General features: G+C 41.0%; 1 protein-coding gene across 3 annotated transcripts in view; it reads left to right on the top strand.

The window, feature by feature from the left end:
• Window positions 1-13,801, top strand: part of DDX1 (DEAD-box helicase 1) — a 40,105-nt gene that overhangs the window by 6,210 nt on the left and 20,094 nt on the right. Inside the window, exons 1-12 of one of the 3 annotated variants that reach the window (NM_001075468.1) lie at window positions 1,946-2,016; window positions 4,840-4,891; window positions 5,198-5,261; window positions 6,375-6,404; window positions 7,188-7,284; window positions 9,179-9,226; window positions 10,860-10,943; window positions 11,303-11,386; window positions 11,760-11,836; window positions 12,698-12,770; window positions 13,247-13,323; window positions 13,436-13,550. In NM_001075468.1, coding sequence (NP_001068936.1) covers window positions 2,001-2,016; window positions 4,840-4,891; window positions 5,198-5,261; window positions 6,375-6,404; window positions 7,188-7,284; window positions 9,179-9,226; window positions 10,860-10,943; window positions 11,303-11,386; window positions 11,760-11,836; window positions 12,698-12,770; window positions 13,247-13,323; window positions 13,436-13,550 — 817 coding nt within the window. In that variant the 5' untranslated portion in view covers window positions 1,946-2,000. Of the gene's footprint in view, window positions 1-1,945; window positions 2,017-4,839; window positions 4,892-5,197; window positions 5,262-6,374; window positions 6,405-7,187; window positions 7,285-9,178; window positions 9,227-10,859; window positions 10,944-11,302; window positions 11,387-11,759; window positions 11,837-12,697; window positions 12,771-13,246; window positions 13,324-13,435; window positions 13,555-13,801 lie in introns of those variants that run through there. The other 2 variants (XM_059891165.1, XM_059891164.1) reach the window with 2 other exon arrangements.

The raw sequence follows: 13,801 nt of genomic DNA, 5'->3' as shown, positions 1-13,801 counted from the left end.
AGAGTCTTCTCCAACGACCACAGTTCAAAAGCATCAGTGCTTTGGTGCTCAGCTTTGTTTATAGTCCAACTCCCACATCCATACATAACTACTGGAAAAACCACAGCCTTGACTAGACAGACCTTTGATGGCAAAATATGTCTCTGCTTTTTAATATGCTATCTAGGTTGGTCATAATTTTTCTTCCAAGGAGTAAGTGTCTTTTAATTTCATGGCTGCACTCACCATCTGCAGTGATTTTGGAGCCCAATAAAATAAGGTCTGTCACTGTTTCTCCATCTATTTGCCATGAAGTGATGGGACCAGATGCCATGATCTTAGTTTTCTGAATGTTGAGTTTTAAGCCAACTTCTTCACTCTCCTCTTCCACTTTCATCAAGAGGCTCTTTAGTTCTTCATTTTCTACCATAAGGGTGGTGTCATCTGTATATCTGATGTTATTGATATTTCTCCTGGCAATCTTGATTTCAGCTTGTGCTTTCATCCATCCCAGCGTTTCTCATGATGTACTCTGCATATGAGTTAAATAAGCACGGTGACAATATACAGTCTTGATGTACTCCTTTTCCTATTTGGAACCAGTCTGTTGTTCCACGTCCAGTTCTAACTGTTGCTTCCTGAGCTGCATACAGATTTCTCAGGAGGCAGGTCAGGTGATCTGGTATTCCCATCTCTTTCAGAATTTTCCACAGTTTATTGTGATCCACACAGTCAAAGGCTTTGGCATAGTCAATAAAGCAGAAATAGATATTTTTTGGAACTCTCTTGCTTTTTCAATGATGCAACAGATGTTGCCAATTTGATCTCTGGTTCCTCTGCCTAAAACCAGCTTGAACATCTGGAAGTTCACAGTTCATGTATTGTTGAAGCCTGGCTTGGAGAATTTTGAGCATTACTTTGCTAGTGTGTGAGATGAGTGCTGTTGTGTGGTAGTTTGAGCATTCTTTGGCATTGCCTTTCTTTGGGATTGGAATGAAAACTGACCTTTTCCAGTCCTGTGACCACTGCTGAGTTTTCCAAATTTGCTGGCATATTGAGTGCAGCACTTTCACAGCATCATCTTTTAGGATTTGAAATAGTTCAGGTGGAATTCCATCACTTCCACTAGCTTTGTTTGTAGTGATGCTTCATAAGGGCCACTTGACTTCACATTCAGGATGTCTGGGTCTAGGTGAGTGATCACACCACCGTGGTTCTCTGGGTCATGAATATCTTTTTTGTATAGTTCTTCTACGTGGCTTTAGATGGGTTAATTTCTTGACACTTAGTGTCTTCATCTAAAGATGTTAATACTCCTTGGCAGAGCTGACGGGAGGATTAAATATTCGTTTACTTTTCCTATCTTTCTGCAAAAAGAAGAGTCAAAACTGTATGAACATCAAACAGATTTGAAATTTTCAATACTACATCAAACACTGAGGCTGGGAGGCTGGAATCAGTCAAAAATATTTAATAAATGGCTATTGGGTGCCAGGCTCTTCTCTCCCTAGTATTGGTGGGGGAGGGGGGGGACGGGGTGGACATTGAGTTCAGTACATTCTCTCCAGGTCATTCGCATACCAGAAAGCCCTGCTTATTATCTTTGAGAAGTTGAGGGGTCTGAAGGAGGCAGCCGAGATAACACAGTTTTGTTGTCGGATCATCCTGGGCCCTTGTGTGAGCCTCATTACGAAAGGCCTGCTTCCTTATACGTGTGAAAGTGGTCCTGATGACACACAGCATACTTGACGTAAAAGGTAACTCTGAGTTCGTCTAATGGTGACGGGTACTGGCCACTCAGGAAAACCAAGGCGCAGCTGAACTGGGTCTCCGCTGTGAGGTCCAGGGGCGGGTCTTTCTGTGCCCGGAACCGTTCTGTCGAGGCTGTGTGCCTGCCCGGACTTGGAAAGCAGCAGACCCGGGCGGGGGCCGGGTAGGGAGCGGAAGCGCCAGCGGCCAGCGCGCAGCGTGTCCGGGCGGAGGGAGGGAGCGCGAGCTGAGCGGCGGAGGACGGGGCGAAGATGGCGGCTTTCTCCGGTGCGTCCGCGGAGCAGGGGGGCCGGAGCGGGCGGCCCGATCGGCGCCTCGGCTTGGGCCGAGGGGCGGAGAGGGGCCGCGCAGTTCAGGAGGGAGCTGTCTAGGGCGATCTCTTCCTTGCCCGCGCCCGGGGCGGGTTCGGGGAGGACCAGTGGCAGCGCGGGAGGCCCGATCGGTGCGTCTCGCTGTTGCAGGGAGACAGCCTTTTGCTGTCTGGATGCCGGCTGGCTGGCCGGGCCTCCCCGGTGCTCGCTCCCGTCTGTCTCTCCTTCCAGCCGCCCTTCACCCTGCTGTCCTGCCCGATGCGGCGGCGATGCTGCAGCTGCGCTCGGAGCCCCGGGCCTCCTGGGCTTTGACGTGGCGGGTGGTGCAGGGAACCGTCTTCTGCCCGCGCCCGGGGAGGGGCGGGCCGGGCAGGGAGGCAGCGGGGCGCGCGGAGAGGGCTTCCTTGGAAGTGACCATCCTGCATCTAGAGTTTTCCCCAGGCCCTTCCAGAAGGAAAAGTCCTAGGCACAAACCTGATCCTTCTTTGTTGTTAAGCGCCGTTAAATCAACCCTAACGTTATATATACCTAAGCTATAGGGAAAACCTTTTCAGCCGCATAAACACGAGGTCAGCGCACACTTTTAAAAATCGTTCTTTTCTGGCGATACCCTCTTTCGTTCCGAAAAGGAATTTGAGATGGCTTACGTAACTGGACAGTTGTTTTTTTCCTTTTTCTTTATCATTCTTCCTTTATACGTCCACAAGTTGCAGTCAGCCTTCCATACTGAAAGTTGTACATTTACCTAGCAATAAATGTATGCAGTTAGGCCAACCATCTTTAATGTTTGTTATCCTATTAAGGTGACTTCACATATAACCCAGTATTGTTACTTTCTTCATTTTTCTACTATTAGAACATTAGAAATTACAGATTTTTAGTTGGGAGGAAGATTTCTGGTGGTTTTAGTTGGGTTTCATAGGAGACGAGAGGAAATCTGCGTAAACTGGGAGCTGCTTTTCTTTGACCAGCTCTCCTAAAACAAGATTTCAGAGCTCAGGTGTGCAGAGCAGCTAGCTCCAGGTTGTCGTTTTGTAGGGTCACTTTGAGAGTTATGCACAGATTTCAGCAATATTAGGGTAACGGGCTGGAAGAGTCTGTGATGTGAAATAAAGACAATAGTGGAATTAAAGAGCATGAATATTGCTATTTTTCTTTTGAGTATTAAAAATGTTCTGTTTAAAGAAAACATGGTTTCAAAGCAAATCTGCAAAGAGCATGACCAGTGTGGAACAAGAAATTGCCTGGAATTTGCTGAAAGCCGTCTTTAGTTGGTGCTTGCAATGTAATAGTTAATATAGATGCAGCCTATTGAAGACCTTCCCCCTTTTTTCCAAGCAGTTTGCATTTTAGGAGAGAGAATACACCTAGACTCTCATGGGGTCACTTTTTAAAAAGGTCAGCTTGGCTGTACTTTTGACCTGGATTAGTTTTTCAATCTGTGGATTTCGTCAAAGAGATTGAGGGGTAGAAGAGCCTGCCTTTTTGGAAGAGATTTTTATACTTTCTTATGTCATCAATGTTTATATTAACTAGGTCACTATATAAAATGTTGGGGCTTCCCAGCTAGCACTAGTGGTAAAGAATCTGCCCACCAGTGCAGGTTCCATCCCTGGGTCAGGAAGATCCCTGGAGAAGGAAATGGCAACCCACTCCAGTATGCTTGCCTGGAAAATTCCATGGCAAGGGAGCCTGGCTGGCTGCAGTCCATTGGACCACAAAGAGTTGGGCGCTACTGAGCACACATATAAAATGTTAGTATTGTATCTACTGTTGACTGCTAATATGAGTCTTCTCACTTGATGTGGTAGAGGGGGGCGTGTGGGAGCTACTTTTGCAGTGGATTATAGATTTATTTTGTCTTTTTACAAACGATTATAAGAAATACAAAATATCCAAATAGTTTATCTTTGGGGTTGGATGTATTTGAGTATTGTTTTTTTAATAGAAATATATACTGTTGTATAGATAACTAATAAAAGCTACAGTTTTAAAATGCAGACTTGAAAGATCACTTCTTATTTGGAAAGGAAATTTAAGAAATACAACTGACTATTCCATACAACCCTACAGTTCATTTGAGAAGTGATGAAATTTCAAAATCCAATGAGAAATAACCCGGCCTATTTATTTAGGATTCGCTTTGATGTAAATTACTTAAAACATGTGAACAGGTAAGAACAGAGAAGTTCTTCAGCTGACATTTCCGGTTAACCCAAGTTCTCACCGCCAGCCCCTCCCTTTCAGTTCATCATAGTTTTGATTATGGCTACCTGTACATGTGGGCTCCCTCTTCTTACCTGTTCATTTGTCTCAGATCGCTGTGGGTATTCACATGGTCCTCACAGAGGCAAGACACGTGATTTCCACATCATCTCTAGATGAAACACCAAGGTACTGGTCTGGAACCTCTCCAATTCTGGCAGATTTCTCACTAGTGGTAGGAAGGAAACTGTCACCGGTGGCTGCTGTATATCATCCCTAAGTGGCAGCTGTGTTCCAGGTGCATTACATATGAGTATCTGTAATCTTCCCATATCCCTACAATGCAGGCAGTATTTTAGCTCCATTTTCTGTGGGGAAATAGGTATGGAGCTTGCTTAAGGTCACATTGGTAGTGAGAGCTTGAATTTGACTTTCAAGGTCTTTCTCCAAAATTTATACTCAGTAGACATTTGAATGTTGCTTCAAACCTGTTTCACCACTGAATAGTAATTTTAAGAGCAGTATAATTTGTTTAGTACTATGTGTAATCTTTAAAATTAATTTTTATTTTCAGAGATGGGTGTTATGCCTGAGATTGCACAAGCCGTGGAAGAGATGGATTGGCTGTAAGTACCTCTGTCTTTAAAAACTTGTATGTTCCTGTGACAGCAGAGTTTTACAATTTAAAATAGCAGTGATTTTATCAAAGATTGTTGGGCCCAGTTGGGTAAGTGAAATTAAGTTTTTTTCTTGTGATTCTTTAAATTGTAGAATTTCCTTTTTAAACGTTGATATATTTTTAGCTGAAAAAAGATTGTATTTACCAAATAAAATTCTCATCTAGGTTTATTGTTTAACATGACTTAATGAGCTTAGGTGATTTTTTTTTCTTTCTTTTCACTAACTAAAATTCTTCAAAATGATTCTTCTAGTCTCCCAACTGATATCCAGGCTGAATCGATCCCCCTCATCCTAGGAGGAGGTGATGTCCTTATGGTATGTTTAAACATGGTGGGGTAGTCGGAAGCCAGGGAAACACAATTCTGGGGCTGTTTGTAACCGCACACTTAAAGAGGCCCCATAGGCTTAAAAATGATATTTTCACCAGATTAATTTTGTTTATTCACCAACATTGAAGATCCATATGCTCCATTCAAAATAAGTAGGTAGGAGTTTCGGGGAACACAGAGGTGGATACGATGCAGTCCTTGCTCTTCAGAAGCTTAAACCCAGTAGCTCAGTAAGACAGGTACACAGATAAATGTCATACAAGGGAGGATTTGCCCAAGAAACGCAGTGTGTGACAAGATTCAAGTGGGGATGCAGTTACTCTTCTGCTTGAGGAATTGTAAGGGACTCGGCTTGGAGGAACTAGATTTTGGACAAGGGACGATAAAGGAGAAATGCCCTCCAGGTAGAGAGCACATCGGCAAAAACAGGGAATAGGAGAATGCAGGGTACGATCCCAGAGTAGTTCACTCAGGTGGGAGCATGCCATACATGTGTCTGCGGTGCGGGAGTGGAGAGGCGTAACTTGAGATAAGATGGGAGTATATGGTGGGTCAGATTATCTGAGCCCTTTCTTAAGGGTCATGGTAAAGAATTTGGGTGTTTGTTGGCAGTGGGGATCATTGGACATGTTTAACTAGAGATGCCTTGCATGGTTAGAAGTGTGTTTTTTTATGAAGACTGATTTGGTAGCAGCTTGTAGTATAGCTCTGAGAGGTGAGATGCAGTTGCTGCTGCTGCTAAGTCACTTCAGTTGTGTCCTACTCTTCGCGACCCCATGGACTGCAGCCTACCAGGCTCCTCTGTCCGTGGGATTTTCCAGGCAAGAGTACTGGAGTGGGTTGCCATTGCCTTCTCCAGAGCTGCAGTTAGGGTGTTAGAACAGTGAGGATTTAGATTTGACTGTTAGCAATGGGAAAAGCAAACAGATTGCAGAGGGAATGGAAAAGAAATGGCAAGATTGGCAGTAGTCAAAAGAATTGAATGAGGAAATCGGAATAATCTGGCTAGCTTGTGTATCGTTAGAGATTTCTACATGCTATCACGTTAATTTGATTTCTTTAGCTGGCAATTTAAGCTTTATTTATTTTTTTCATTTAGGCTGCAGAAACAGGAAGTGGAAAAACTGGGGTAAGTAAACTTCTAAGTTGACTTACTTTGTAAGAGTTGATTTTAAAGCAACTTTTGTTGTTCAGTCACCTAAGTTGTGTCCAACTCTTTGTGACCCTGTGGACTGTAGCACACCAGGCTTCCCTGTACTTCACCATCTCCTGAAGTCTGCTCAAACTCTTGTCCATTGAGCTGGTGATGCCATCCAACCGTCTCATCCTCTGTCGTCCTTCTCCTGCCTTCAGTCTTTCCCAGCATCAGGGTCTTTAAACATTGGTTTTTGCTTTGAAATATTTAATCAAATAGTCTCCTTCCAAAATGTAAAAAATTTGTTGCTTGCCACTGAGAGCGATATTTTTGTTGCCATGCCAGCTAATTCTGAAAAAGATTTACAAGAGTATGGCTTTAAGAATATAGTTTTAAACTGGTCTTGGAAATAGTTACAATATCTTTAATATTTATACTCACTTCTGAATTCTAATGTAGTGGCTCCAGTAATAAAGAGGTTGCAATTAGGTTGATCTCCTATTGGTCTAGACTAGAGAATAATATTTATCCTTTTCAGTTCAGTTCATTCTGTAGGTCCCTATTGCTTATTATTTTGGGCTATTGGCTGGCTCCTGTTTCTTTCATTCAGTCAACTCTTATTATCTTACTGATATTTTGGCTTTGGGCAAATTAGAGCAGCAATCAGGAATATGTGTATTATTTAAGGTGCATGCATAATTCTCACAATTTACATTGATTATTAAACTGTCACTGATATCTCATTACTAATATAGAGCACTCTTGTTTCTTCGCTAGGCTTTCAGTATTCCGGTTATTCAGATAGTGTATGAAACTCTGAAAGACCAACAAGAAGGCAAAAAAGGAAAAGCGACAATTAAAACTGGTGCTTCAGGTGATTTTTTGCGTATTATTAATTTCATTTTGTATAAATTAGTAATTCTCATGCTAGATATTTAAAGACATGAGATTTGAGTGTGCACTTTTATTGTTGATACACGGGGGATGGTATTGTCACTTGGTGTTGTGGAAACCATCAGTGCTAAAAGTGAGAGCATAAACATTGAAAGACGATCCCTTTTAAAATACTAACATTAGTATTAATTCCTTTGAGAAAATACTGGCATTTTGGAAATTATAGTTATTTTAATGTTTTTCTTAACTTGATAGCTTTTATGCATAATATTGAAGATAAAGGGCTTCCTTGTGTCTCAGCTGGTAAAGAATTTGCCTGCAGTTCAGGAGACCTGGGTTTGATCCCTGGCTTGGGAAGATCCCCTGGAGAAGGGAAAGGCTACCCACTGGAGAATTCCATGGACTGGATTGTCCTTGGGGTTGCAAAGAGACACGACTGAGCGACTTTCACTTTCATTGAAGATAAATTGGTACGATGTTTTACAAAGGCATTGAGGAAGGATTTTACAAATAATTGGTAGAGTAAAACCCCACAGTGGTAGAAAATACTGCCTTCTACAGGGAAAGAGGCATGCGTTGTCCTTTAAGGAAGGAGCCCAAGAAGTTAAAATGTAAAGTGTGCATTTTAAACTCATCAGTCCTGTCTCCATGAAGATTGGTTCTGTTGGTGCCATCGACAATCTTACATCAATTTTCTCATCTTTAAATTTTGTCACTTTTATTAAATGGTTTCTGAATTCCATTCTATCTTGAGTAATCTGTGTCACTTTTGTTTCATGAAACAAAACTCGGTTGTGACACAATTGCAAGCTTAAGTGGCATGAGCTGGCATATCACCTGTTTTCTTCTCAGGAGTTTGAAAGTAACAGTGTTAGAGAGTTTGTAGAATGAACTTATTTGTAAATGAATTGTGAGATAATGGATGTGAACACTAGACTATTAGTCTATTTAGAAATAGTCTCAGAACTTGTAACGGCTATCAGCCATCATTTATGAGAGATGATGATGAAAGGGAACACTCCACAGAAGATAACCTGAATGGTTGTGGTTCTAAAAACCATGTCCTGTTACAGATAAAGAAGCTAGGTACTGAAACATGGAGAAACAAAGAAGAGAGATGGTGTAATTGTTAAATCATTGAAGGGATCTGGAGAGAGAATATTGTTCTCGAAAGTACTGTTTAACTTAATTCCTAGTAGCTCACTTGAGCCCACAGTGAATGGAGACACTCAGAGAACATTCAGAATGTTTAAGCAGATGGTAGATAAATTTTGACCAGAAATAGTCCAGAAAAGATTTCTATCTTGGGCCGAAATTGGGCTTGAAAACACATCGAGTTCTCTTTAGCTATTGCGATTCTTTGGTTATCCAGACTCTTAAGATGCTTTAGAAAAGGAAAATACTGATTCCCTAGACGTAAGGAGGAAAATACTTTGTGACTTTTGAATTATTTAAGATAAAGGACTGGCTTTTCTTTTAGTTATGATAAAGTGATAATTGGACTCTGATACATTGGTAGGTTGTTTTCACTATGACTGAAGTCGCCAGAACTTCATTTTATTAATACTCTCATAGTTAGGACACAGATCAGTGCCATCCTGTAAAAAGGCACTGAAACAAGAGAGCAGAAAAGGTTTTAGCCCTTGGTGGGTCAGTGACTATTATTTTTGACATGTTTCAGTTTTCAGTTTCAGTTTTGCCTTTAATCAAAATAGCAACACTTTTAATTGTACATTCCAGATAGTGTGTAAAACTATATTGAATCTAGACGAGTTATGGTATGATATAAAATATAAAGTATTTGCTTTATTTTCTGTAGAATGTTTTAAATTATGTTTATTTAGGGTTAACTTTTCTTCTTTTAATTTGCTTAGTGCTGAACAAATGGCAAATGAACCCGTATGACAGAGGATCTGCTTTCGGTAAGTGGAGAGACTTTAGCAGCATATTTATAATTCAAAAGCTTGTTTTTAATGCAATGCTGAGGAAAGATAAAGAATCCTTATAAACTTATAAGGGGTTCTTGTGTTGATGGATGATAAAGGGTTACTTATTTTAGTAAGAAAGAGGTAAACAGCCAATAAGGAAAATGGGCGAAGTATGTGAATAGGCAGTTCACAGAAGAGCAGATCCAAATGGCAATAAACATGCAAGGTCAAGTTTACAGGTAGTAGGGAAGTGGAATGTAAAAGTTACAGTGATTGTGTTATACCATCTGATTAGCAAGAATCCAGAAGAGTGATACAAACGTACAAATTGGCTGCCTCTCTAAGAAGCAGTTCCGCATTATCTTTTAGTATTTAAAGAATGTATATTCCTGGAAGATCAAGCTCATTGGGGAAAAATTTCCCGTATGCAAGGATATACATTCACAGCTGTTGGATGCAACGTTATTTCTAATGATAAAAACTACCAGCAAAGTAAATGCTGCTGCCAGAATAGTAAACAAAGATTAGGGTGTATCCATGGACTCTTGTGTAGCCATTAGGAAGAACAAGTCAGAACTGTAGAGTTGACTTGGAGGAATTTTCCCCAGGTGTCAGTGAGGAAGAAAATCAGGATACAGAGAAAGGTAGAGGGGGCCTGAGGAATCATGACAAAAACAAGCAACCCCAATGCTGCTCTTCACCATGTGGTATCTAGATTAATTATGTACATATGCATAAAGAATTTTAAATACAAAAATGTTTAGGATTTACCATTATCACAGAACTTTTTAAAAATTCAGAGGTTTATACTCGTGACATGAGTATATCATTATACTCATGAGAATTCATACTTTGAGTAAATAATGTAGTTTCTGATAAGGAAAGGAAAATGTGTGATGAGGTGCTTTTTCAAAAGGTTTCTTCTATAGTCAGGTGCCAGATATGATTTGCAAGCCCAAGCCAGGACAAAAGTTGCAGTTTCTAGTAAAGATAAAGGCCAAATGCTTTACTTAAAGCCGAAAAGCACCCATTAGCGCTATGACTGACTGTGATATATAATATAGAACTTCATGTTTGAGAGTCCTATGTTAGCAATAATAGCCACAGGGTTATTTATTCAGACTTTTCCTGCTTTCCCTTTGTGATTGCTGGATCTGCAGATTAGGGAACAAGCCAGGGAGACTTTCTCTTTTCCTTTTAGGGTAGCATTCATTCAGACTCTAATTTCAGCATAAAATCGGAGCAACCAGTGTCATCCTTAGTATCCATTCTTTAAGGGACTCTAGAGAACAGTTGTCTAAGTGTTGGTGGTGCAGCTGGCGTCGGTGCAAGTCAGGTTAGGTACTGTGTTGATTCCTTTTTGTTGTGGTAAAATGCTGTCCAGGTCAACAGGTCACAGTAAAGAAACTAGTCCCCGACCTTTGGCATGGCCCTCGAGGGCCTGAATGGGGGCGGTTACTCACACAGAGGATGCTGCTGTCCTTCAGCAATCAGCAGCTCTTAGTCCTTGGAACATTGCAACAAGTGAAGATTTATCTTATTAGTGAGACTGAATGATGCTTATTTCAGAGTGCGTGATTTACATCATCTGTATTGACATGGTTTTCTGTGTTTTTCTCAAATCCAGCAATTGGGTCAGATGGTCTTTGTTGTCAGAGCAGAGAAGTAAAGGAATGGCATGGATGCAGAGCCACCAAAGGCCTAACGAAAGGTATTAAACAACATTTGTGCTCCTACAAACTTTTGGGGAGATGTATTGGTACATGAACTTACTTTAAAGTAGCTTTAAAGTGAGGATCGGAAAAGATTTTTAATGTTGCAGAAAGATCTACAAGTCTTCATCTGGAACATATAAAATGTAATTCAGAAAGAGTAGAAAAGTGTTGTTGTTCAGCTGCTAAGTATCATCTGAGTCTCTGTGACCCCATGGACTGCAGTATGCCAGTCTCCCCTGCCCTTCACTCTCTCCCGGAGTTTGCTCAGATTCACGTCTAAATGGAAAAGTGGCTGCATGGTAAATGAATCATGTGTACGATTTATGTAAATCTCAAAAGTATTTTGTCCCTGTAGGGAAGCACTACTATGAGGTATCCTGTCATGACCAAGGGTTGTGCAGAGTTGGGTGGTCTTCCATGCAAGCATCCCTAGATCTTGGTAAGTGTTACTAAATAAACTGAGTTTATTGATTTCCATTTGTGAATTTTTAATGTTTTGTTTTAGTGGGGAGTGAATAATAAACTTAACCATACAGAGTTTATATTTAGAGACATAGAAATAATATTATTTACCTATTCCCTACCTCATTCCAAGAGAGATTTGAAGTCCACCAAAAATAGATACGGTAATATCATAAAATCAGGAGGAATAATGTTGAGGGTAAGAGTAAAGTCAGTAAAGTTAATTTGCATTAATACATACCACATAATACTTGTAGATGTTTCAAATCTTCAGCTTTTAAGCTGCTTTTATGGTGCTTTTCACTTTATACTTTTTCTTCCTACACTTATAAAATACTTTTAAAATCTAGGTACTGACAAGTTTGGATTTGGCTTTGGTGGAACAGGGAAGAAATCCCACAACAAGCAGTTTGACAATTATGGAGAGGTAAGTTGTCTTTCAGAGAAGGCAATGGCAAGCCACTCCAGTACTCTTGCCTGGAAAATCCCATGGATGGAGGAGCCTGGTGGGCTGCAGTCCATGGGGTTGCTAAGAGTCGGATGCAGCTAGGCGACTTCACTTTCACTTTTCACTTTCACACAATGGAGAAGGCAGTGGCAACCCGCTCCGGTGTTCTTGCCTGGAGAATTCCAGGGACGGCAGAGCCTGGTGGGCTGCCATCTATGGGGTCGCACGGAGTCGGACACGACTGAAGCGACTTAGCAGCAGCAGCAGCAGCAGCAGCAGCAAGTTGTCTTTAATGACTCAATCATAGCTTAGTATGTTTTCCTGCATACTTGATCACTCGTGACATGACTGAGAGTATAGAAACGATTGTCAAGTTCAAGTGAATTTTCTGAACATTTTCCACAGAAAGTTCATTTTGGACTGGGGTGAAGAAATGATACAAAATGAAAAAAAACTACTTTTCATTTATACCATTCATTAGCCCCTCCATAGTTTCTTTGTGTTCACCCCATTTTGATTTTCGCTTTGACTTTAATACTTGGGGTGTTCATTTCTTCTTCTGAATTATGTTACATCTAAATACACTTGTTCTGGTAACTTGTGTCTGTAGTAATGTGGATGAGCCTTAATATCATGTGAATTCTAAGAAGTGTGTCCGATGCTTCTATTATTATATGTGATGTGCTGGAGTAGCCATTTTTAACATCTGCATTAGAATTTTAAGTAATTATTATTCAATACTAGCAGCAGCACTTACTTTGGATGCAACTATATTTGAACTTTTAACCTTATTTTCAATTTTGCTTTTTATTAACAGTACCTGACTTTTTGGTTTTCTAGGAATTCACTATGCATGATACCATTGGATGTTACCTAGATATAGATAAAGGGCATGTCAAATTCTCCAAAAACGGTGAGCTTTCTGTGGGTTGTTTTGTTGGAGAATATATATGATATTCAGTATTCGTGATTTTTAAAATCCCCTCACTGTCTTCAGTCCTCTTTCCCTTCCTCCTTACCTTTCTTTTAGACAAATGCTTACTGAACATTTGCCATGTGTCAGGCAGGCTGGTAGGTTCTGGAGATGCAGCAGAAAAGGAAGGAGACACATTTATGTATAGTTCTGTGGGATTTACCTACTGGTGGGGGAAGCAGACAAATCTGTGATATGTTAGGAGGGAGCAGTGGGCACTGAAAGGGTATGTAAGTCTGGGTGAGGGAATGGAAGGTGATGGTCTGGGGTTGGTCAGAGGAGGCTTCTCTGAGAAGGTGGTATTAGGCAGCACAGTTAATGCCAGAACCAGTAGATTTGACAGTGTGAGCATGTGGCGGTCCTTTTCTGGTTGTTTCGATTCATTTTCTGTATCTCTCTCTCTTTTTTTTTTAAAGGCAAAGATCTTGGTCTGGCATTTGAAATACCACCACATATGAAGAACCAAGCCCTGTTCCCTGCCTGTGTTTTGAAGGTAATTAGAGATATCTTGCTGTGACTATAATCTAATTTGATCTTCATCATTTCATCCTGGTTAGTTTGCTCTTAGGTTCAGAGTTACCATTTTCTCCTTTATTCAATGCTAGAACGCGGAACTCAAATTTAACTTTGGGGAAGAAGAATTCAAGTTTCCACCGAAAGATGGTTTCGTTGCCCTTTCCAAGGCGCCGGAGAGTTTCGTTGTCAAGTCGCAGCACACGGGTAGGTACTGCACCCGATGGGGTAAGGGTTTCAAGAAGCGGGTGTTGTGAGAACTCCAGTGACCGAGGCTTCTCGCAGTGAGGTCCACGTTCTCCTCGGCTGGTTTAGTCTCTCTCGTTTATTGAACACGTCAGTAAAATTCAGGGTCAGAACCCAATTCATAAACTCCCAAGTATTAGTTTCAGGCCGGGCATTTGGGGGAAACTGATCATAATGACGATGATGGTGTCTCAGGTTTACAGGGTGTGTGC

Source organism: Bos taurus, chromosome 11 (assembly GCF_002263795.3).
Source record: "Bos taurus isolate L1 Dominette 01449 registration number 42190680 breed Hereford chromosome 11, ARS-UCD2.0, whole genome shotgun sequence".
Lineage (NCBI taxonomy): Eukaryota > Metazoa > Chordata > Mammalia > Artiodactyla > Bovidae > Bos > Bos taurus.
The sequence above is the reverse complement of the archived record's forward strand: the minus strand, read 5'-3'. Positions and strand labels throughout refer to the sequence as shown.